Source organism: Athene cunicularia (genome assembly GCF_003259725.1).
Source record: "Athene cunicularia isolate RWA chromosome 2 unlocalized genomic scaffold, athCun1 chr2_part1, whole genome shotgun sequence".
Lineage (NCBI taxonomy): Eukaryota > Metazoa > Chordata > Aves > Strigiformes > Strigidae > Athene > Athene cunicularia.
Genome location: NW_020799095.1, coordinates 47,361,865 through 47,388,629, shown reverse-complemented (window position 1 = coordinate 47,388,629; position 26,765 = coordinate 47,361,865). Strand labels below are relative to the sequence as shown.

The following is a 26,765-nucleotide window of genomic DNA, read 5'->3' as shown; positions in this document are numbered from 1 at the left end:
TATAAGAGACAGGGAAGGAAGTCTTCATATATTTATGAAGACTTGATTCTTTTCTCATAACGTCCAAATGAACAGTGGTCTAACACACCCATTTAGAAAACTAGAGCATTAAACCTCTAGCATGTTGTATTCTCTTAACCTATAATTTTATAATTTAAATGCCAAATGAGTTAACGAGTTTAACCTCCTCATCAAATTCCTATTCTCTTGACAATTTGGAGTCTACCAATTGAGATGCCTGAAGCTACCTCCCTGCTGAAACAAAAGTAGAAAGTAGTTTTACTTGTGGGTACAGAACTGAGAAAGCTGATGAGAATTTCTTAGTTTCAAAACAAAAATCTTAGAAAGGTCATAGCAGCTGCTTTGAGAGTGGCTGGATTGAGAGAGGATCCAATTTTGCTGTTGCTGCAAAGACAGCAGGAGAGCCATCCCCTCTCTGTGCTGCAGACCAAGCTGGGGCATGTGAGATTATCTTGCTGCAGCTGCCACCTTAGAGGAAGATTCAGGAAGGGATTGACCAGGTACTACTGCTTTAAGAAATATACCTCACAAGGCCTGTGAGGATAGGCATTCTGAAATTAAATAAAAAAAATGATGGCCTGAAACAAGTAGGATGGCTGTGGAAGACAGAGCTATCTTTGAGTGAAAGGACTTGAATGGTCCACTTATGTATTTGGGATTTGAAACAAACCAACCTACAGTCAATCAAGCGCTGTCCCAAATGGTTACTGTTTCCAGAGGAGGAGAGCTGTACACTGCCTTGTTTGCTTCTGTAAACTTTTGCAGACAGAAGGTGGCTTATCTCAGCAGTATCACAAGGAGGGCCAAACAGACAAAGGGATGACGATGTCACCTCAGAGGCCTTGTACTAACTTTAGAGCTTGGATACCATGGATGTGTAGCGTGACACTGCACAGTAGTTTGGTTGGGCGAGACACAATAGGATAAACTTCCATATGTGAGCCGCTCTCCAACATTTATAGCCAAGCCAGAGGACAGGCGTCTGGCAGACATTAAATCCAAAGAGGGCACCAGGAGCTCAAGTATTACAGCAAGGATTAGGCAAAGCCCTACCTCTGCTAACCCCGGTGAGCCAGAGTGCCTGCCTGCTGCTGCTGCTGGTGGTTAAACACAGGCTGGACACTCACTGAGGCTGCGGGTCCTCCTTCCACCCAGACACTCACAACTCTGCTCAAAGGTCCAAGCAACCTGATCAAGCCTTGCCCCAAGCAAGGCCAACTTCAGGGGGCTGGACCAAGCCCTCCCTTCTGAATTAAATCACCTGATTCATGGGAACCTTGGACAGCAATAACCCTGTCCAAGGAATGATCCTAACCCCCAATAATCATTATTAGGATGGTTATTTCCTTGAGCTAAACATGCAAATCTCATTCTTAACAGCAGTATGGATGCTGAACTAATTCCAGCTGAACTTAAGTGTGTGAAGGAATGCATTTAGTGACTAAGGTGAACAACTACTGGGAAAAACTGTTGAAATACCAAATTCAGGCAGTGATGACTTTGTTTTCCCTCAAACTTTTACAGCAGGCTTGAGAAGCTACTAAATGGCTATGTTCCGAAGCTGCTCGTGAGTTTCCACCCTTGACTGAATTTCTCTTAGCTGTAACTGGGAAATGCTGCAGGAAGACAGACTGCAACACTGAGCAGAGATCACGTCACTCACATGTGTGCTGATGTGCTTGAATGACACATTTCCAGCTGCTTGGGGTTCAGAATTTAATCTCACCTAGCACTAAGGATTACAGCACTAACTGGGGAAACAGAAGACTTCAGCTATTCCAGTACCCCTGTGCTCCTGCACCACAAATTTAGCAGAAATGGAAAGCAGCAGAGGCAGCCTCCCAGGGAGAAGCCTTGAATTCAGCATTCCCCTCAGCACCCTTACCCTTCACCATCTTTCCCCATAACAGTAAATATTGGGCAAAACTGGGGAAGTCTTTTCACCTCCAAACAATTACGAAAGAACCAGGCACCACTGTCTCTGGCTGTTAAGTGAAACCAGCTACAGGCTACTCATTGCATTTGCTTTGACTGTTAATTTGTTATTTCCTGGACATTGCCACTACTCCCTGCACATCCTCTCTCCTTGCTTTTGCCTTACGCAAACACTAACTTGCACTGGTTCTGCTCTAACAGTAATTCCAAAGCAATTGTTTGGTTTAAATTATATTTCTAAACTACAAAAATTAAGCATTCACAGTCCCATGAAAAAGATGGCTAGAACAGTGTCACAATATCCTGAAATGGGGCATGTCCCACTTAGTTTCTATCAGTCCCTTTGGTCTGCATGTTGTTTATACAGCTGCTTACAGAAAAACCTCCACTACACAGTACAGGAAACGACTTCAGTCACTTTCTTGATATTTAAGTGTGCATGTGCTTTTAACAGGTCTGCTACCTAGCTGTGTGGTAACTCCACCTGGCTCTGTTTGGGAGCCATCAGCACATCTACAAATGTAAGATCATGGGCTGAAAGACTGATATCAAATGTCACATTCAAGAAATTTTTCGAGATGAAGTTTGAATCAAACAGGTACTCTGTGAAAGAAAAAGTAATACCTTGGTGTAATGTACTGATGAAAATCTGGAGTACTATAACTGAATTCATGTATTAACAGTCACTCTATGCCTTTACCTTTGACAAACGCATTCTCTCCCCTTCCCGGGCACCTCCACACTAACTCACCTCAGCAACCTCCCTCTCTGAGTCAGCAATTCTCAGTCAGCATGTTGAACAGACACCCACCCTTCAGCTTGCAGGCCCTGAACCTCAGGACAGCTGTTCTCTGAGCAGCTCTCCACACTGCTCTGCTCGAGTGACTGAAGGGTGCGCTGTCAGGCCTCTGGTTGCCACTCTCCCATGGAATATGGGATTTATTACTTCAATTGTCAAAGTCTCTTATTTTCCCACCACTTGGCAATGAGGTAGACCTGCATTAGTATCTCCTGCCTAGGGCTTATTTTGAGTATTCTTTTAGTGTTTCTGAAAGTTAATGCTAAATTCTTCTGGTAGTTCTTCTCTTCCTACAACAATACTTAACACTTCAGCTGCAACTACTGAGCCTAGCTCTCCTGTTCTCAGCATGACCCCACCTGAAGAGAAAAAAAAATTTCCTGTCATAGATAAATTGAATGCTTTTCTGGGAGACAGGTTACACTACTAACTGCTAGATTTACAACACCTTTCCATTATGAAATTAAAAATTAAAAAACCCCTTTACATATCAGCAGCCTTTCCTATGATCCTGACAAACTGAAACTCTCCCTCTGTTCACAGTGTCCCAGTTGATGCTGTTACTCTCACCTTAACTCCTTAATGCTGTGCAGCGGCCTCTCATGCTCTTGCCTTCAAGACTCTTATAGACAGTGCAATTCCAGAAAAGGTGACAGAAATTAAAAGGGAATAGCAAGAAAACTCCTCTCACTTGACACTCCATCCAAGATGGACACTGGTAGTCTCTGAGAATACATCTGGTCACTGAATTACCGCATCCTCTCCAAGAGCAGCCCAGTTGACAATCCCCACAGCAAATGATTGGAGTATTCTGTGCTGGCATCTTCAGCACCAGGAAACTCAGTCTTGGTTTCCCATGTGTCTCTTAGAGGGCTAGAACCTTTCCACATCCAGAAAACTCAGTGCCAACTGGTATGCAGAGTCACTTGTAGCAGGGCTGTCTTTTCTGATATACTGCATTGGTGTTAGCACAAAATATTTTCATAGTACCAAGGCACGTACTGCCCACGCAAAGAGCATTATTCGAGCACATTCTCAACCTCAACAGGATCTCAGAGCCTGCTTTAAGGCTTGCATGCCTGCTAAATTCTTATATGCAACCATATTACAAGATCATCTTTAAGGCATTTCGTTAAGGCACTGCCATTTCTTCAGCCATTCCATCACTTGAGGCTTCAAAGGACCCTGAAGTCGTTTGTAGTACAACCATTAAATGGCAATGAGCCAAGCTCTGAAACTGCATAATTGATCCAATACACAAAACAAATGGAAATTATTTTAACTAAAACCTTTTATTCTATACAACTGTGAAACATCATTTACCCTTCTGGCATTGCAGACTCTTCTGTCAATCTTTCCTGAAACTGTGTTTTGGGATGGTTAGAAAGAAAAAGAAGAAGAAAAATTACAACCTGGGCTGATTTCAAACAAAATCACTGGGAGCAAATCCAATGTATACAACGGGACAGCAAGACAGCCAGGAAAAAAACCCCCAAACGGTGCCTACTGGAACAAGTGTAGACCCTTGCTATTAATAAATACAAGTCAGGACAATTTATCAATAAAAGTTACAGTTCTGTTTAACCATTTAATTCACAAATATCACTAAAAATGCACAGTTATAGCACAATTGTGTCAAACTGAGCATACACAGAAATGGGGATTAAAAACTGAAACTGACTCTCAAAAGACAGGGAAAAAGACATGCTAGCTTAGTTTGAACCATATTGTTTAAGCAATGAGTTTGTTTAGCTAGGTTAAGAGTGCAGAAGGTAATGATTTGACTATTTTTTCAAATAAAATATGATGAAAAATATTTTACTTTTTGTTTGACCAATACAATCCCAGTAATATAATTTATTGGGACTTTCTTTAGGCCTCAACCTAAACCTTGATAGCAAGATACAGGAAGGGCAAGAGCATATGTCTCCTGAAGAAACTCGAATAATATACTGCCCTTTGAAGGCACTTGTGCTTCTGCTTCAGACAAGAGTCATTTTTACACAATTTCTTTATGAGGATTTGCAATTTGTTCTGGCTACAAATGGTTTTCTGGGACAGCCCCACATTTTCTCACAAAAAGCTGAAATGCCTTTACCCCCTCCCCCCAATAAGTTAAACTCTATAAAAGACTACTATGAGTCTATGACAGTCACAGATTTTTAGAAATAACAGAGAAAGAAGATCCACATAAATCTATAACAAAAGAACAACTGCATATAAAACTTCGGAAAAGAAGAGTAAGTATTTTTATATCATGAATATGAAATCTGCTGAGAAGTTTCTAAAGTTTAACATTAAACATATGAAGTTATTTCCAGAATGGTCTGAAGTTTTAACAAAATGTCACATAGATTTGGAGCACAGTTACCAAAAATTAGACTGGTGTGTCTCTAGAACACCTAGGACGCAGTGCAGGAAGTAATTATATATCTTTAAAAAAAAAATAATAATTCTTTAAGTTGCTGCAGAGCATGTTCACTCTATTATGATGCACAGCATCACTGGACTGACCCTGCTACAATATTTATCTAGTGTTCTTATTTTGTATGTCAACAGCTCTCTAAAGCAACAACTGAGTTGCAGTATTAAAACAAGTCTAACGTTAACCCTTCATTTGCAATTAAATGGGCCAATTCTTTCAAGTATGCAATACCTGGTTTCTTTTTCAAATTTCTTTAAGTGGTAGAAATGTTTGAGTAACCTCAGTGAGTGAGAAATCATCATAGGAACTTAATGAATGGAATGTACTAAAAATACCTTATGTGCAGTTCTGAATTATATTGTGAACACAGCGACTAATATGGTCAAAACTGTTTCATATCAAGCATGAGCAGATGAGGATATTATGTTCTGGAAAAACAAAAGCAAAAAGAGGAAGCAAAAGTCTGCACTGGATTATCATCAGTTCTCTGTACACCTCACACAACACGAACCACTCAGGGACTTCCCATCTCACTGGCTGAGACTAGGACAGACTTTAGTTTAAGTCATATAGATTTTTTTCCTCTATATTACAGATCTATTAGTCACTTCAATTAAATGTATACTTTCCATCCATACTGAGTCATTAGAAGTCTCATCTACCTTAGGGGTTCAGTGGGCTTCTATAGTACTACTCTTGGAACCAGTACAGTATGGTCAAGTAAATAAGTAACCATTTGGATCCACCACTCCCTTCACGTTGATTTCTGGCGATAATGAAGCGTCAGATCACCACCACTCTTCCAAATGAAGTGCTTTACAGTTCGAAGGTCCATATTTGGATCCAAAACCTAAACAGTAAAAATTCATCTTTTATTCCACAACTCTGCTACTCAGAAATTCAAAGATTTAACAGTCTGGTTTTATTGGGTAAAACAATCATATGGGTGACCTGGCATCAAATACGAACCATGCAAAGGTTTGGATTTTTCAACTAGCAAGTAAGCCTGAAACATTACAAAAAGATTTTAGCAATGTAACATATAACTTCATATTATAACCACCTCCTCAATATTTAATCTTCATGCACTTATTAAATTTACTGGACAATTTACAATTTTGGACAAATTTTAAACTTTGCTAGAGACAGAATTCAAAACATTCAAAAAATGCTAGAAATGGAACTTTATGGGATTGTATTGTCCATTTGTTGAGAATGAGTAAATAATCCTATAAAGGCTACTAGTCAGACCAAATTAAAGAGATATACTATATAAACTCTTTCATCTGGCAATCTGCAGCTGCCTGAACTTGTCTCAGCAGTAAGGTAACACGATGTCAAAACATGTACTTAGTTTTAAAGGTAACAGATAATTTATAGCATATTTCAAGCTCAGTATTCAGAAATTCACAACTGATTCATTGCTAGACATTGGTGTTTTTCACAGGCTAAAATGCCCAAGTAACTTACCTGGTCCTGGCACAGAAGTTCAATCTTCTCCTCTGCTAGCACAGCAATGTCCTCCTCTTTTTCTTGTTCTCCTGCTTTTTCATTATTGGAAGAGCTAGTTGTCTGAGACTCATTATCCAAGTTTATGATTTTCTCATACACATGTTCCATCACTTTTCTCACCTGAAGCATATCACTTGCTGACAATCGGTCTCTATATAAGGAAAGTGAAGTTTGGCAGGAAAAAACTTGAGAAACTGTATTTCTTATCTTCACAACACCTTGATCTGTAGTAAACTATGCAAGTACACAGATCAGCTCTTTATAAATTTAATAGTAAATTATCAGGATAATCCAGAATACCATAATCATAACAGCTATTTGTCCAAAGAAAGACTCACACTGCAAAAGGGACTCAGAAAAGTGGTAAAATATTCAAAAGACCGGATTAAAATCAAGCCTTAGATATATTGTATACAACCCTCATTCTTTAAGTAAAAAAGGATTTAGCCAGAGACAGACAGAGGATATGGAGTAATAAAAGAGGTAAACCAGAACATGCTGTTTATCCTACTACATTAACAGAAGGGCATTCTAAAGTAATGAGCAACAGCAGTTTTTCCACAAAGTACACAAAAAGCCTATCAAGCTCCTCTGTCACAAATTGTCTCTGATGTGAAGAATTCAGTAAGACTTAGAGGAACTATACATTCGTGGATATGACCAAAAATTGTTGCATTATAAATGGTAGACATACTATCTATGACACTGACTTCCTATCTGAGGACCTGCATTGATTTCTAACCTATAGAGCTCCCAGTAACAGCTAATGCAATAAGCAGACTATCTTGCATGCCCTACTGTCAGGTTTTCTGCCTTTTCCTTTTAAAAAGCTAATATTCATCACTGTTAGCAATAGGAACATAAAACTATGGTTATGAACAGTGTAACAATAAGTTCCTCTGTTTTCTGATTAAATACCACCAAAGAAAGACTAATTTCAGTAGTTAGTTCTTGGACATTTTCTAGCATAAACTTAAGCGACTGCCCACTAAAGCCAAAATAAGTCTAATCTACAGTTCTTTCAAATATTCTGATATAATTTAATGCTTCAAGTGATGCTGCTTAAATGACTAGAAACTTTTACATATTTATCAAGCATAATACAATCTATGGCAAAACAGTTCGGGCTTTTTTGAGCTTGAAATTCTCTTTCTGCAGTTTTGAGATTCGAATATGCATTACTTACTTTTTTAGAGTTTTTGCCCCTGATGATGAATGAGGTTGGAGGTAGAAGGGAATCTTATTGAATTTGGGCATATTTTTCTAGAAGGAAACAAATTTGGAAAGTGTTAATTTAGGATGAACTGATACCAGCTCCTATTTCTACCAGCTGGTATGTGAAGTATATTCAGCTCTTAATTATCAAAAAACTAAGAGAGATTCTTAATCAACATAACCACCACAGCCAACTTCCCAATTACCCACACTACTGAGATGCTTCAATTTAGATGATGCACATATCATCTAGCTTTTGAAATAAATGATAATTTATATTCAAAGAAAATTAGATAGTGTCAGAAGACTGCAGCAATATGAATTCTCTCTGTTCCTGAGCTCCACACTTAAAAGGGATACCAATTATGCACAGTGCTTTGAATTATTTTTCTAAGACTCAAAAGGAAGTGAAATAAATACCTTAACTGGACATATCAAAAAACAATCTCAAAAGATCTTGAATACAGACCACTTATTTTAAATATAAACAGAGCAAAAATTTTAAATGTCATTTCAGATCCTGTACAGTTAAAAAAAACCCCTGTAGTTCACCTTCAAAAAAAAAAAACCCACAATAAAAAAGCAAACTCTGTATACAATACTTACATCCACAGTGATGTCAATTACCCATTGTGGCACAGTTTCATTAAGAAGCATAGATTCAGTTTCACCACCTGAATCCCGACATAATAACCTAAGACATACAGAAATAACCTTTTTAGATAAAAACAACTGTTGTAATGTGCATTAGAAAGCTTTCAGGAGAGGACCTGCCCTTTTAATGGGCTGGGAGCTTGAACTTGGTTAACTGACCCTTCACATCAAAGTTATTGGGGAAGTGATCACATTATTTTCTGTAAAGACCAAAAAAAAAACAGCTGCAGAAGACAGATCCCTAGAGCAAAACAAGGAGAAGTATCTCGGGGGACTACAGGCTATGGCGTAGAGAAATTAAAAAAACCTAGTTGGCTCACAGACTGCATATGTTTGAGTGTTGAAGTACAAAACAGTCAGGGAGAAGGGGAAAGGCACCTGTCAAACCAATTCTCTTCTCCTTGGGGAAAAAAGAGCTTTGCATGTAAAGCATCTGCTAATCCTCACCAAATGGAAAGAATAAAACCAATTTTGAGAAATGCACACATACAATGGTGCAGTAAAGACATATATAATTTTATAAATTCCAATTAAGAATTTTGTCAGAGTCCTGCAAGCTACCTTTTAGATCTAATAAGCATGGTTTGCTCCCTCCAATGGTGTCTTGAGAACAAGCTGTATAAGATGTTAAGATCCACCAGTACAGAATGGATGCATATATTAAGTCCCAGCTACAACGTAAAAATATTGATGCTGCAGGAAAAAAAAGAAAAAAAAAAAAAAAAAAAGGTTTTCAAAGCCAAAAATGTGTTTTACAGACCAATTCATGGACTGAAAGTTACATAGTTTTGGGGCCTATTCAGCCTGGAAAACAAAACAACAAATCAAACATCCTCCAGTCCTCAGATTTTACAATCGACTATGTCAGGAAATATTAAATATTTCACAGTATTTGAAAGCTTGGCATTTGTTTTGCAGCATGATTAAACTGTCTCTGACAAATCATATATCACAGTTAGGCTTTACAATGTAGAATGAAAAGAAATAGAAGGGTAATCAGCATATACACATTACAATACAGAACCTGTGCTCCTATCTGCCAGAGCTTAGGACCTTCTAATGGGTTACCAGCTATAATTCTGGGAGCAGAAACCAACTCTCTAGTGAGCAGGATCTCCTGAGTCATCAATGCTCCAAGACAAGCACAACAGACCCATAAGAGAAGTGCTACAAGAATCTAAAGTAGCACAGTTTTATTCTAAAATAAAGTTCAGTTAATCAGTTAGCAGGAAGAGGGCACCCAAAAAGTTCTCAAAGCTATGACATACAAATAAGAACAATATACATCTCTTACTGCTGTAAAACCCCCACACCTTGTTGATGTTCAAACTCACATACTCAGCTGGACAATGTAAAATTATCATTAACAGCTGCTTATTTTGCCTCTCAAGGGCATGTCTTGAATGTACAGTACAGAACAGATGCAAGTATTACATTCCGATAACATTTCTGCTTGCACAAAGGAAGTGATTGTTTAGCCACTGAATTTACACTGTTGAGTTTTTATACCTGAACAAAGTGCGTCCTCCAGCCTCCCCAAAAATGACTGGTGTATGTGGCGGCACTTGAAAGTATCCATTTCCTTTCTGGACTCTGTTCTCCTGCTCACCATTCACTGTTGGAAGAAATATATGCAGCAGTGAGACTGCATAAGGCCTTAAAACTGGGTATACATAGACCAAAAGGTGTCTTTTCCACCTACAGCTAACGTGTTTCATAAACTAACAAAATCATAAGCTTCATAGAAAACAAGAAAATCCCCACTTCCAACACACAGCAAGTATATAAAAGGGAACACTAGAGAGTAACTAGATCAATACAAGTTTGTGGAAGGCCTATTTCAAAAGCCTTTGAGAAAAGGGAAATAGAACTCATGAGCAAAAATCTGATTGCTAGTTTTCTCCAGTTCCTTAACAGAATTCTGAGGATCTGTCAAACTGAACAATACTAGTATCAGAAATCAACTAAAGGGATTCCACTGAGACAAGACTATTTTTCCCCTCCACACTGACAGTACAGAACTCTGAAGCTTGTTATCTTTGCTCTTTTACCTGGATTTGCCAGATGTCAAAATACTGTACTAGTAAAGCTTGGACTCACATTTCCTTGAAGTTACTACATTCTAAATTCCATTTATTTTTAGCTAGTTATAGCAGTACAGTCTTGAAACACTTAAGAACCTGATTCCACCTCAGATGGACAGAATAAGATTAAAGAAAAATCTGCATTATTTATACGCCCCTTGAAAAGTGCAGCTCCTGGTCAGTCTGATATCTCGAAACACAATACATAAGTATTTAGATGCCTTCCTTTCACTTGAGAAAGATCATCTTGATTACATTGCAGCATCTAATTACTGTACTTGAACATCAGAGTGAATTCAAGCAACATAAGAAATTTAAATGGCATAGTCTCATAAGGTGAATAATTTCTTTAGCTTTCTGACCAGTAACACAGGTAGTGAAAGAAAGCTCAAAAATTGTACCAAGCAAAGAAACCAAAAAGAAAACATACTCTCTATTAGCAGGGATTAATATAATACTGGTTAGAGCAAGTGAAAAATCCTATAGTTTGAAAGATTTCTTCATAACAGTTCTGTTAACAACTGAAAGAAACAACATTGCACATATATATGTATATATGTATGTGTATTTAAGTTCTTTCTCTTTACACAAATTCAGTGTTCAGCAGGAACACTTTACTTCAAGACACTGTTCAGTGTCAGTTTCTTAACTGTTACTTTCAAAAGGGAAAATTACAACTGATAGTGTAGCGAATATTCTAAGCATTCCACTAATCCACAACTATTCACAGAAATAATTAGTGCAGCATCAGTGTTCCAACAATACAAAAGCCCAAATTACACTTCTCATACATTGTCCGGCTCTTAAGCTGCTGACCGCCAATACACAGAACTATAAGAATCAGCAACTTCATCCAGAAAATCCTGCCAAGTGCTGTAACCCTCCATTGAGGTCATTTTTGAAAGAAGTAAGTAGCTAACTCTCGGCACAATCTTCATCACAAAATGGCAACATATTGCAGAATTCCTTAATTGCATTATCTGTAGAAAGTAATTTCTTAATTGCCAAAGACAACATTTTTCAGTCAACGCTGATCTGGGTTGAATTTCAAAATAATCCACAACCTTAGGAGTTATACAGTCTCTTTTATTCTCACAAATTCAGCCACTATCTCACATTTTACATAGCTGTGCTTTTTATTTCATGCCTGATTAACTTAGCATTATTACCTTAAAACACCACTCTAAGATGATTTTCTATAGACCTATACCATTTACTATTCTAATATCCATTAAATTTATTTTTTCCCAGTAAATCTTTCTTAGAGTTTATATTGTTTGTAATACCTAAACAAATTAGAATTATGTCAAGAGAATACTGGCTAATGTTAAATAATGAAACTATTGCTCTTTGATGTCATTATCTAGGCTGTTTCTTTCCCAAGTCAAGCCATAGTTTTGCCAGTAATTGTTTATCATCAAGGCATCATGCTTCTGTAACTTCAGAATCATCTATTCACCTCCTTTTTTATGGACTAGAGTTCTTAGTATTTTTGATAATACTTTCAGAAGAAAGATACTCCAGATTTGGAGTAAAGCAAATTTAAAAGCATTAAAAAACATTAGTCCATAATGCGTGCAGAGACAGGTATAAGACAGCAAGTGAAATTGTATTTATTGAAGAAACAGAAATATAAACAGAGAATGTATGAACAAAACTTAAAAAAAGGAAAATATTAAAATACTAACCATGATTTATTTCATTTTCTTCTTCATCCATTGGATTAATATGTGTTCTAGGCCAATACTCCAGAAGTGCTTGTAGCAGAAGCCCTCCAAGGTTTACTGTCAAGACATAGCAAGGTAGAACTACATAGAATAATAGACTGGTTTGGGTTGAAAGGGACTTTAGAGATCACCTAGTTCCAAACCCCCTGCCACAGGCAGGGACACCTTCCACTAGACTAGGTTGCTGAAAGCCCTGTCCAACCTGGCCTTGAACATTTCCAGGGAGGGGGCAGACACAGCTGTTCTGGGCAACCTGTGCCAGTGTCTCACTACCCTCACACTGAGGATTCTGTTCCTTATATCTATCTAACCTAAATCTATTCTCTTTCAGTTTAAAACCATTATGCCTCATCCTATCACAGAATCCCAGAATCAACTAGGTTGGAAAAGACCTTGAAGATCATCCAGTCCAACCATTAACCTAACACTGACAGTCCCCAACTACAGCATATCCCTCAGTGCTATGTCGACCTGACTCTTAAAACACCTCCAGGGATGGGGACTCCACCACCTCCCTGGGCAGCCCATTCCAACACCTAGCAACCCCTTCTGGAAAGAAATGCTTCCTAATATCCAGTCTAAATCTTCCCTGGTGCAACTTGAGTCCATTCCCTCTTGTACTATCGCTTGTTACTTGGTTAAAGAGACTCATCCCCAGCTCTCTGCAACCTCCTTTCAGGGAGCTGTAGAGGGCGATGAGGTCTCCCCTCAGCCTCCTCTTCTCCAGACTAAACACCCCCATTCCCTCAGCCGCTCCCAGTACGACCTGTGCTCCAGACCCTGCACCAGCTTTGTTGCCCTTTTCTGGACACGCTCGAGTCATTCAATGTCCTTTTTGTGGTGAGGGGCCCAAAACTGAACACAGGAATCGAGGTGCGGCCTCACCAGTGCCGAGTACAGGGGTCAGATCCCTTCCCTGTCCCCTGCTGGCCACGCTATTGCTGACACAAGCCAGGATGCCACTGGGCTTCTTGGCCACCTGGACACACTGCTGGCTCCTGTTCAGCCGGCTGTCAATCAGCACCCCCAGGTCCCTCTTTGACTATCACTATAGTCCCTTCAGTTACGCAAAAACTCTTGGCACCTATTCTACGTTTGATCCACAGCTGAAAACTTTCAAAAAAGTTTGAGTAGTTCTGATCCCAAACCAAACTATTTATGGGCACAGAAACCTGCTTATCACAATCTCAGAGATATACGTTGCAATCTTTCAGAAAAAGCTGATTTCACAATCACTACTGTTGGACCACTCACATGCTGTAACATTCTCTAGATTAGGTAATAGTTCCAAGATTATGAATATTACTTTTTCCCTTTTGCTTTTGAAGGTCTAAAACCAAGTTAAATAGAAACCTGAACATGACTGAAATGTTTCACAAAAAAAGCAAACGTTTTCATTGCAGAATTCTCTGCAGAGTTTAGTCCCAAGAAAACAAGCCCTAAAATCCAACCAGCTACTGACATGTGGCACTGGAATATTTTGAAACATAAATACTGGAATTTATTCTGCTTTTTTGTCTCAATAAAACACCAATATTAGTTAAAACTTACATTTTGGATCAGAACCATCTGGACTGCTAAATCCAGCATCCTTTGCTGAAACCCAGGCTGCAAAGCAGTCACTTTCATCCAAAGTAATTGTCAACATCTGTTGAAAAAAGACCACCAGGAAGAATAATACAATAGTTGATTTGTATTAAACAGTCTATAAATTTATTTTGTTTACACTTAGCTGGGAATATAAACCAAAGAATTTCTAAATGCACGATAGTATACTTTGTTTACCAAATGGTATTAATTCATAACTGGTATTGGTCAATTTAGAATGACCATATCATGAGGAAAAAACCTCCAAAAACTGTTACTCAGATTACTAAGAACTGAGTTAAAATTTGGTTTGCTGCAGAATAAATAAACGCATCACAGAAATGATGATTGTTCTTCAAAAGTTTTAACACACTAAAACCTTTCCGAACAAACAGTATATGAAAGTGTATGAATCATGATATTAGAACAACAGATTTAGGAGTTGTATCTCACCCCAGTTTTCAAGTCTACTGAGAACCAGTTTGGCACGTACACCATTTTAAATCTCTTCTTTATTTCTTCTTCAAAATCTACTTTCCCAAGGTCTTCAACTTTGCATGCCTGTACACCAAAAGAAACACACAAGTTTTAGAATTCTGGTATTGAGGCATATCAACACCTCAAAGCTTTTACTTGGCTTTCATATAGACCTAGAATGAGTACGACTTATGGCTTCTCCATGAGTACCGTAGTCCAGAAACACACAAGTTAAAGGTTCAAATGTTTCTCAAAAAAATGAACAATAGTTTATGTGGTAAGTATTTTTTATTTATTTCTGACGTAGTGGCATTAAGCCAAGTGGACAGGTATGGATGTATTACTTAACATTAAACAAACACATTTTCCCTATCAGCAACTAGATAGCTGTCTTCTAATATCCTCTGTCATTCTTCTCCCATCAGTATCAGTATCTCAGTACAACTCTCCATCAAACACCAACATTTCTTGCAAATCTAGCAATAAATTCAACTCACCTACTGCAATGGGAACAGCAGTGAGTGAATCTGTGTGCAGATTATTTTTTCCTGATTATCCGTTTTATTTCATACTTTTATTTTTAAAGGTCCCCAAGTAAGTCTGTTAACATCCAAATTCTTGTAATCCACTTGCAGAGTCATCCTGAAACCTGAAATGTGCTTTAAGCAAACTCTAAGGACTGTAACCTTGCAAAGCTAAAAGTTACAGGAAGCAAAGTCTAGCTTTGTATAGTGTACCTGTACTGTAGCTACAGGTAAGAAAACCTCCCTCTTTTCTTCCAGGATCCTCAGTAAAAAGTCTCAGCTTTAGAGTGCAGTGATCCTACACATAAGGTGACAATTTGACCTGGCAAGTAATGCCATCTCTAAAGTGAATGTATATTTAAACATATCTAAGAGATGCTTCTGAGACCCTTACTAACAAAAGAGAAGAAGAATTGAATGAACGTACAAATTAACATTAGGATTTGATTTTGGTCCCAAAAATCTAACACTGTACTTAAATATATACCTGAATATATAAACTGAAAGAAAAGCTATTCGCTTTTCCACAGAAGTCATCTAGATAATTTTTAGTACAAATCTACATTCTCCAGTTTAATGCCTTTCTTCCTCACTTTGGTCAGCAACTCAGTAAGTTGGCTAAGTGTGCTTTAATTCATTACTGAATCTTTGCTAGAGCACTGCATAGTTCTAGATGAAAAGAAGACTTAGAATTTCAAACAGGATTTTGCAAGAAAAGAAAATGCTGACCATCTCACTGATCTGTGATTTTAGTCCTTTCTATCTGCACTTTTCCCTCTCCTCTGACCAATCAATGGATAAATCAAGATAAAGAAATGCCACATCAAGTCTCTCTTCTCACAGAAGCAAATATTGCTAGGTGGGAGTCACACTTCCTTCTGCTAGCTTTCCTTTGAGTCCTGCCTTCCTGCCTGCTATCTTGCCAGCTAACAAGGGATGTGGCGAGTTCAAGCTCCCAGAATAATCCACAGACTAGTCAACATACTCGCTTGGGATCTGTGGGTTTGTAGCAGGACCAGACGCACAGGTTTCTCTTTTACAGGCTAAGCTTCCTTATGCTATTCCATACAGCATCAGGCAGACATGCCAATGGACCTCTACAAGCCCTCTCTGAAACAAAACCCAATCAAAACAAACAGTATTTTCAGAAGAAAATTCAAGGGTCTGAATTTTATGTGAATGAAGATGTCAATACTTCACTGAATTCAGGTGAATGAAGATGTCAGCCTTAGGCAAAGATGCAGAAAAGCTCAGAAATGGCTCCTCCCCCAAAAGCAATCTTTGCATTATGTCTTGGGACAGAAAGATGACTTACTTTCTACCATAGGAATCTCACACACTAAGAAAAATATATTAAAAAGGTACAAAATAATCAGTGATCCAACAATAAGATGCTTAATCTAAGATTATATACTTACCTTCAAGACATCCCAGTATGCCACATTATTATTTGTGTCTTTGGTTAATATGTGTCTCTTGTCGTTAAGAATGTGGCACTGAATAATACTAGCACCCCCTAGCAAACAAACAAGAATTAAGGTCACTACAGTGATTTTTTTTCTAATATTACTTTAAATTAAACTGTATAACATGACATGTGATTGTTCTTTGGTTTCACTAGTTTATGTAAGATGTGGATAACACCAAGGTATAACTGCTATTTTAACTGTAATTAACACTAGACAGACAATAACCACATTATCTTTGGTTTGGTTGAAGACCAAAAGTATCAAGTACTTAAACATGTGAGCCAGTCTTAAATAATCTACCATTTCTGCTAATGTAACAGAATTTATAAGATACTCTAGAAAACAGCTGTTTACCTTTTATAACTTGGTCAGGCTGTGTACACAGGGGTGGTATAGGATTGGTACAATCATTATCATAATCTCCAGATGCTCTAAAATTATGAATTCCCTTCAAAGTCTAAAGAAAGAAACAAAATAATGACATATTCATAATAATCTATAAACTTTGCTTTTATCTGTAACAACTGCCAATTCATGCTGCTATTTAGATGTTAACTGTCCAGTTTCAAGTAAGATAATTTATTTCTAAAGTGGCATAAATAGATAGCAAAGGAATAATTCAAAGCTGAATGTCTTTTGATTAATTCCAATATTAGCTTATGATTTTTTTTAAAGGAAGCTTACACATCACAGCAAGTCAACAGTCCAACTGCAAGCAGCAGTCCAACAGTTCCCAAATGAAGACTGCAAATCCGATGACTACTTAACTGAGTTAATGGAGTGTAAAATACTTAACTTACCCATTTATTCACAGAGGATTTAGTTGTTGCGACCCAAAGTGCTGGAGGAGGATCAGCTGATCTATCAAGTTCCATCTAAATAATGAAACCACAGACATTTTCAAGCATGTTTAACTTAATTTTCCTTTGTTCAATTAATATTTGTTCTGTGTAGATCTGCTCCCATACTTGGATGTATCTCAGAAACAGCACTACTTTCAGTTTACTAAAGAAATACGAAGTTTAAATGAAAAAATAACAAAGCTGCAATTTTTGAAACTCTAAGAGAAATTGTTTCAAATATTCAACAGATAAATTTTGGACATGGACAATAGTAGATGCAGTGTGTCTGAAGACCCAGTATTTAAAGTTGCTTCTAGCATGATGCAATCTTGTTTAATAGACAGTTTGATAAGTAGAATATTTTCTGAATTACTTTGCATTCAGATACTTCACGTAGTTAAAAAAGGGAATGTAAGAAGGTCTGTACTAATTGAAAAGCAGAACTTTATACATATGTCTTTGCTGTTAAGATTCCTTGGACAATAACAAATCAATGCAGCTAAGATCAGAAGGAGTCTCTAATATCTTTGTACAGCCGACCATAGCTTTCATTTTCCACTTTGAACTGAAATTTCCCAGACTCTGACTTTTTCATAACTACATTAGTATATTCAGGTTTTATACTAAGCCAGAGTTCACCAACAAGGAAAGATGGATTTCTTATATACTGGTATCTGTTTCAATCTCTCATACACCTACGTGTTCCAAGGTCATGCCATCTAGAGTTAGAGGGGAAAAAAAAATAAAATTCAACAAGCAGCCTCTTCAAAAGACTCAAACTCATGCATGCAGTTTTCTCCAGCTAAGAAATCATGTTTACGTGCTCAAAAAACCCACGATAAATTTTACTCCTGGTTCCCGTAAGTCTACAAATTCTAACATATGAGCAACATATTCTAACACAGTCCTGTGCATGTATATTGCTGCTAGAAAAACATTCATTTCTGTCTAAAGCCTTGGCAATGCTGGATTAGTTTCTTAAAAGTGTACTCGTCTGGTAAAACCAACTTTTCATGTATGAAGCTTATTCAATTTCAGTAATATATGAATTTGCATACTTTGAGTAGCTGCCAGGCATTTAACATCTTCAGACAATTACATTTCAGATGTAATTTAGGAGACAAAACCAATATACTGAAAATGTGTAGTAAACACTTGCTACCCAATGTGCATTCTTCTATCAACTCATACCTCAAGCCACTACTTCATCAGACAACACACAATACAATTACATTTTTATACTGTGAGGGTGACCAAGCACAGGCTGCTCAGAAGAATTTCAAGGTCTCTATCCTTAGAGATATCCAAAAGCTCCCGGGCAATGGGCTCTAGGTGACCTTGCTTGAGCAGAAGGGGTGGACTAGATGACCTCCAGAGGTCCCTTCCAACCTCAAGTGTTTTGTGATTCTCTAAATTAAACCCAATTACCTTAAGAACTGGTGCCTTTTCTTCACAGATAAGCACACGGATATCAGGATTTCGTAAATCTGTACAATAAATCTTTCTGTCTCTTCCTCCTGAGTAAACATGAGTGAAGGCTTCATTGACCTGCAGAGCCCAAACACCTTCATCATGGACTCGATATGTGGCTATACATCTCTGCTGCCCAAGGGACCACAGGCGGATAGTCCCATCAGAGCTACCTGAAAGACACTGAGCAAAAAGCATCATACTTAAATCAAACAAGTATTTAAGTTTTTTTGAATATTTTTTCCATGAAGAGATTTCATAATTCTTATGGTTATATTTTTCCATTAAGACGGTGCTAAACAAAGACTGGCGGTTAACAACTCTAGTCACAATTTCCAGACATTTTATGCAAACCACCCCCTCCACACCTAGACAGACCAGTAATAAAAAAGAGCCTTCACCCACCAGCCTCCCTCTCTTAACCACTAAATATCAGTAAAATTCTTGTTAAGCTACCTTCTGTAAGCTATGACATAAAATAATTATATTGAAGAAGATTAATGACATTTCTGCATTCTGTAAAATGCCTTTGAAGTTAAAGCACATACCTGGGTGCCATCTCTGTTCAATAACAAAGCTTTTACATTGTCCGTGTGCCCTTTGAGTTTCATTAGTTTTGCACAAGTTCTTGGATCCCACACCCTTAGAACCTACATAAATAGACATTGGATAACTGACATTAACATCATTCTTCCCACCAATGCATTTTCTCTACAGAAAACTAAGTCTTTATTAATAAAATTGACCCTTATTCTGAACATGCAGACATCCATCACTGAAAAAATGTATTTCATTAGAACAAGACAGACATAACTAGATCTTATGCACCTCTAATAATCAGATGTGATTTTATTCGCTTGATTTTAATTTCATTTGTTCTGTCTTCTTAAGAAATTAAAGAATGGAAGTGACTGGAAAGAAGATAGTGTGATGTGGGTAAAAAGAAAGAGATTCTGAGAATCATCTTGGACACTTCCCAGGTGTATCCTGTTTTTATACTGACTTGGAAATAAAACTCTCTCAAGGTTAGATTAGGTAAAAAAGCAACTTGCAGGTGACTTTAGGCTGTTTCACCTTCCTTTGCAACAAAGAGCATGGGTTATCTCTTGGGGACACTTGAACTTTTATTAGCTCACTTCATTTCGCTACCTCCAGCAGGGGTCTTACAAATTGCTGCCACCACTCCTTTCTTACCTGTGGCAACTGCTTCAGTTTTTATAATCATCTGAGTAACGTGTCCCCAAAATCAGAGCTCTTGCTGTGAAATGTAATGATCTCTGATAGAGAGAAGGTTACACAAGATGATTTGATTGTGTTTTCTGTATATTAAAACTGAATGGATCTATACATCTTTAGACTGAGCCATGTATTTGTATTCTACACTTACACTCCCACTTTAATAGTGAGAATAGCCACTGTTTTTAAAACACAAAATCTGCTACAGACTTGACATTGAAAATGAGTATATTGTCTCTTTATGCTAAACTATGAACTGAAGTTGAATGAGACTTACCACATTTTTGCTTACCTTTTCAGTGGACCCTGATACAATAACTGTTCCCATTTGATTCATTGCAAGGCTGTAGATAGAGTCTTTGTTCCCACTCAGGGAAGAAGCTATTTCAAAATAAAATTTACATTTTCAATTTTAACGCTGTCATTTGAAAAGCATACTTACTCAAAAATGAAGGGTATTTTAATACCCTTTGACCAATGAAAATGGGGACATTAAACCCCATGTATAGAGTTCCTTCAAAAAAAGAAAGACTACAGACAGCATATTGCTACAAAAACCCCATCCCAGATCTTAATCTACTGCTGCATAAAAACAAAGTAACTCCTCAGACTTACAGTCAATAAAATCCTGGTGCCCTTTTGGCACCATAATTCAGTGCCAAGACCATCAAGGTAGTCTTGCTCTTCTCTATCACTTTATTAGAGAATGATACTTCTATGTGATCTTATAATATATGTCATTTGGATTTAAGTACAGAGATTTTTTTCCAAGCCAAGTCGCAGTAAAATTTTACATTATATATCTCGTAGTTCAGCAGAGATGCATTACTGAAGTTACACTGCAGTGCTGAAATGCATTACTTCAGCATGAGTGCTACCTCGCTGTTTGTGAAAACCATATGGCAACTCCTCAGCATCACAACTACCATCAGAGTTTAGGAACTCTGTATCATCTAGCTTAATCTACTTTTGGACAGATTAAAGTACCAGTCCCTCAACCAGGAAAAACACAGACACAGCAAATGAAAATCATCTATTCAGAGAGCACCATTAGGCATTTCATCAAGTCTCAAAGCCATACGATTGGTATGCTAAATAGGCTGAGAATAGCAACAAACTGTATTGCCAGCAAAAAAGTGAAACTTTATATAATGATTTATGTATATTATGGAAATGAGTTTCTAACACAGTATTTGTGACCCAATATCATAAATATTTTGTGACAGTGGAAGAATTATGCAGCTTTACTTCAGGGTCCTCTTAATCACTAGCTATGGCTATCCAAGTGTAAACTTTCAAATGAAATCTATTATTTGTAGCCAAAATAAAGTGATAGTCTTCCACTGTCCCCAGAGGACAGTTGAAGGCAAAAAGCAGAACTGAAAACTCTTGAATGTTAGCACATTGTTCAACAGACACAATAATTTATGATGTACAGACTTATCACAAGCTAGACATTAGGAATGGAAGAAATAATCTTAAGTGTACAGAAGCAAAATTTATGCCAGATCAAAAGCAAAGCTCAACTCCAGACTCTTCTGGAAGGGACTACCTCTCAACAGTAAAACCTCTCCACTTAAGTTACGGCTATGCTGACAGAGAGAATTCCTTTTAATGCTGACTTGTGCACATTACTTCCCTGTAATCAGATAGAAAATTAATGCACAAGAACATTCTTCATTTGCACTCTGAAAAAATCATTGAAAGAACTGAGGAAAACCAGGACATACACCATGTTATTCCTAACAGAAATGCTGTTAGTTGAAAGCACTAGAAAGAAAGAAAAATAACTCTTCTGCTTCCCCTTCCTCCCCCTCATGAAGCATTACTGTTCTAACTCTGGAAATGCAAATTTGTATGTCATCTTAAGAGATAATGTCTCTACTTCCATTTGATCTTGGGCTCAGAACAAGCATCAACTCCTCAGTACTCCCTGTCTTGCATTTATGATTCACTTGAATCATTTAGGTTCTGTATCACTGTTGCAGTGTTCAAGAAATCTTTTTTTCCTGTGAGCCAGCAAATAAATTCTTCCTTCAAAAACCTGCCTGTTCAACCATAAGATAGCATAACTTACAGTTATCAGCAAAGTTTGATGATTAAATAATTCTATGTTCAGTGAAAGAAAACTTCTTGGAAATATAAGGTAAATCTGTTCAGTTAATATGCAGCCATGTGTCATCCCAATACTATTCTGCAGTGCAACACAGCTCACTAGAAGCCATTTCTCTTCTGAAGGCTACAGAGACATGCCAGCATAAGGCTATACTTGAATTAAAAAGTCCTGTAGAAACAACAAATGCAAAACTGACAGTTCAGCAGATGCACCTTTGGTTTTAGAAGTTACTAAATCCATGAAATTAACACACCTTTCAGAATTAGCCAAAACAGTAATTCAAAAAACCACACCAAACCAACTGTATGCTTGCCTCTTATTTACAGAATCATATATTCCTGAAATTTCTTCAAAGTATGTTGTGCCAATTCCAAATTTTAGTTTTGAAGGTTTTTCTTGAGTCATTACTAATATATGAATGAAGCAAGTAGTCTTAATTAGAAATTCAAGCCTGGCAGTGTAGCAAGATGCTACGTTCTTTCCCAATGCATGCATCTGAGAATCTGCTACTGCTTAAACATGTATCAAACACTAAGTATAAAATGAAAGAAATCAGCCACTTTGAGCAGTATTTTTCAAACCTACCTACAAGTAGCAAGACACGCTGTGGTCAAATTAGACCTCTTTCTGAAAAAATAGCTTGTAAAATGGCCAATACAAACGAGGATGCCAATGACCCAGATTTACGTTATTCACTCGAGCAATCAAATCTAACTGAAGATTGGTGTCGTACTTCCCAGAAGAGAAACGTAACCAGCTCTATCCTGACTACTTCAAGAAAGCAGTGTTGGAATGGGGAAAGATCTCATAATTTACTATAATTTACTATAATGCCTGTATTGGGACAGAGAAGCAGGACAGATTGCTTCCTAAAAGATGATGACGACTTTAAGGATTAACTCTGATAAGCAGCATCCATGGACAGTTTCCCCTTGCCTTCTAATATCTAGTGAGTTACATCTCATATGTAACTAGTGCTTACTTTGCATGGTTTTTAATCTAGTTTTTCTAATTATTCTTGTGACAGATAAATTTGATAAATATCTCAAGTCCTGCTTTAGTAGTACACTGCATTTTTTTTTCAGCATCTATATATGCAATAAAACCAAACCCAAACACACAGAAAAGGCACTGACAAATAACCTGAGGGAAAATTTCTCTAAGGGGTTAGTTGAAGAGCAGAAAGCTTCTCAAGCTAACGCTCTGTGAAGTTTCAAAGAATACCAGCAGATTACATTTCAGGAGAAAGCGTGCAGACAGACTTACCTGTCCTCTGTGGTAAATGTCATGACTGTTGGCTGCTCTAGATTTTCAGCTATTATATAATGCAACAAATGGACTGGTTACATACTAAAACCACCTTAAAGGTTCTTGCACATTTTTTATCTACACAGAGAAACAGGTAACTATAGTTTTAAACTGATCTCACAAATTATGCCACTCAATAAAACGCATTGCGTTTGCCTCCCCTCCCTAGGTACCTACTTGTTACGGTGTTATTTGAGGCAGTCAGTGCTGTTAGAGTATTTACATCCCAGAGGAATATCTGTCTGTCCAGCCCGGCAGATGCTACCAGTTCTTTATCTTTTGCATATGCTAAGGCTTTCACATAATCCTACAATAAAGTAAATATAAAAAAAGTCAACAATAATATCCACTTGAGCTGATAATATACGGTATTTACAGATAATGTTTTTCACCTTATGTGTCCTTAGTGTTGACATGCAAAATCCTTTATGTGCATTCCACACTTTAACAGTAGTATCCGAAGAAGCAGATATCACTAAATTGGAAAGAAAAGAGTAAACTGTAATGGTTTATATACTACTTTAAAGAATATTTTTACTACTCTAATTTTCAAAAAGATAAGAAGAATCGTTTCTATATACATTTAATTTATAATACATTTAATCATAAGAATATATTTATATTATTCATATTATAAATGCATATTATATATTTATATAAAATAATACAATCTATATATATTATTTATATTATTTATATTACAAAATTATTTATAGTATAATAATACATTTATTTATATATACACATTTAATTTATAATAATAATACATTTAATTAAAACATCTGCTTACACTATCAAATTTACAATACACATCACAAATTAATTTTACATACTAAAAAAAGATGGAAAAAATTAAAGTAGCCGATAATATACTTTTGTACACAATTATGAAAACTGTAGTTTTCAAACATTTAAGTACTTACAAGTTTTACCATTGCAGCAGAGCACAATATCATTTACCCAATCTGTGTGATGTTCCATTGATGCTATATAAGGGTCTTGCTGCAAATTAAGAAAAAAAAAAAAAGTTGGTGAGATCTCATCACAAACGGAAAAGATTGTGACTATCGGATCCTGCTGTGGTATCTTCTTCAACCTTCAAACGGATTGGAAGTTGCCTAAGGTAGAGTTGCTTAAAGTCACTATTCCAGAATCTTCTTGTGAAAGAACTACACAGCTATGTGAGATACCACAGCATGAGCAACATCAAAATGATTTTGCTATCATAGTAGTTGGCAGCTGTTAAAAACAGTATCAGATGTACACCTGTAGGCAGCTTACTAGTATAACTGAAAAAAGTAGGTTTAGACATAGGAATCCCCTCATGATTTACCTTGTGCTGATTGACACTCCATATCCTTATAATAGAGTCTCGGCCTGCTGTGAAGAGTCTATTTAATGCTGGATCCAGCTGAAGTGCATTTACCCCATTTCGGTTATACTTCTCCACTTCATCTCTAATCACATAGGAGACCTAAAACACATTTATACAAATCCAATTACAGTATTAAGATACTGACTTGGACATAAAATCCTAACATCTAATTTCATCTTTGTGAGGATCTCTGATAGAAAATATTACAACCTTCACAAGCATTAAATAAGTCTGTGAGTTTGAGAATTATCAACACCACCTCAGTCATTTTTCCCCACTCGTGAAAATGGAAAAGAATCATAGAGAAGTTATTAGCAGTGCTAGAACTGTAGCCCAAAGGATTATTAATCATTACAACTCAAGCTTAGAGCCAGAGAATCCTTAGTTCAATTCCCTGTTCTGTGCAGATACTCTGATTGATCTTAGACAAAACACTGAGTCTGTGCCTCACTTCCTAAGTAGGTTTCATAGTTTCTATACCTGGGATGACAGTATTTCCCAGACTCACAAGGGAGAGGATATGGTTACTAAGGATTAGAAAGCATTGAAAGACTGCAGATACAAATTCTAGTTATCTCAGGTGCTGCTATTATTTTGAAACTGTTTTTTTAAAAACTACCTACAAATATAACCACCACAAGTATTTACTGTTCTTTCAGATAAATTATTCTTGTAGGTTCTTCTGCATGCAACAGTACCGTATATATAGGCTATTTCATTGTTTTGTTCAGAAACACTAAAAGGAAATTTAAGGAGACATACTGCAAAGGCTACAGCACTCTCCATTATTACTGCTCAGTAAACACAATTATAAGGCACTGCAGTTTCTTCAGAGCTACTCCATTCACACCGTGTTGCATCTCTCCTGATCACAGGGTTTCCGCATTACTATGAGGAAAGCCCTCACACTACGTGAAAAGGAGGGGAAGCTGCCAGCTATGCCTCTTCCCAGACTCTGTAAAACATAATCAGAACAAGGTAAAATTTTAGGCTTGGTATAATCCAATCTGCCTGCAGCACCAATCATTTGGATACATAAGTACCAGTGCTTTGAAAACATTTTCAAGGAGTATTCTTGGGCTACAGATCTGAAAGCATTTTTTCACTCCAATAACTGCATTACAGCAGTATAAAGAAAATGTTTTCCATATTGGATCTCAGTTACACAAAACCAACAAAGTAAAATGTTCAGAGGTCCTTATCATTGAAGAGATATTTTACTGCATCTCAGATTCTATACCACAAAAACCAACAAGTCCATTTGGTAAATGTGGGCAACACCTGAACCGAATTATCCCATGCCAGTGCAGCACGGTAAGAGACAACTGATGCTTCTGGAAAGCACACATACAGTCCTAATCTGTTTCAGAAATGGCTGCAACAGCTCTATAGATCGACACTAGAAAATCACAATTCAGAGCCTCCTGAATCCTTCTGCCTTAATACGCTCCATTACCATTCCACAAGTCGTTTACTATATTTATGTTATGTTCCAATGCCCTTAAAGCACTTCTTGCTTAGTCTTTGTTAGCCACTCACAGTCCTTGTAGAGTCACAGCTCTTCCTCCCAATTTCAGATTCTCTCCTAATTTCCAACGCTCTCGGCTTCTCTCACCCATTCCAGACTCATCCATAATATTCTTTCTATCCATGCTCAAGTCTCTGCCTACACACAGCTTCAGAGATGTTACTGAGAGAAGATACCATCAACCACGCATAACAGTGTTATGTTAAAACACTTCAAATACTTGAAGCTTCTTTTTTCTTTTTTTTGGGTGATGCAGAGAACAAGATATATGTGCAACTCCTCACCTGGGCTTGATCATATCATGTCTACATTGCTAGAAGACCTACACAGACTACTTGAGTAAATGCATGTTACAAAGCCAAGGTCTAATGCTACAAAACACAAGGTAAAGGGATAGCCATCAAAGTCACACTACTTTCAAATTCTTTGAATAAAGCCAATGAAAATATTCAGTTAAAAAT

At 37.2% G+C, this 26,765-nt stretch overlaps 1 protein-coding gene across 1 annotated transcript; it reads right to left on the bottom strand.

Moving 5' to 3' along the window:
- Positions 1-4,029: 4,029 nt before the first annotated feature.
- WDR48 (WD repeat domain 48) lies at positions 4,030-24,881 on the bottom strand. The gene is made up of 18 exons (XM_026841572.1): positions 24,735-24,881; positions 24,325-24,403; positions 23,794-23,876; positions 23,579-23,708; positions 20,270-20,358; positions 19,290-19,391; positions 18,700-18,924; positions 17,230-17,304; positions 16,784-16,886; positions 16,379-16,476; positions 14,413-14,520; positions 13,924-14,020; positions 12,334-12,429; positions 10,071-10,176; positions 8,514-8,601; positions 7,879-7,955; positions 6,651-6,843; positions 4,030-6,030 (listed from the first exon to the last, which is right to left on the bottom strand). The coding sequence occupies exons 2-18, from the start codon at positions 24,380-24,382 to the stop codon at positions 5,935-5,937; spliced, it is 1,824 nt and encodes a 607-aa protein (XP_026697373.1). The 5' UTR covers positions 24,383-24,403; positions 24,735-24,881; the 3' UTR covers positions 4,030-5,934.
- Positions 24,882-26,765: the final 1,884 nt, after the last annotated feature.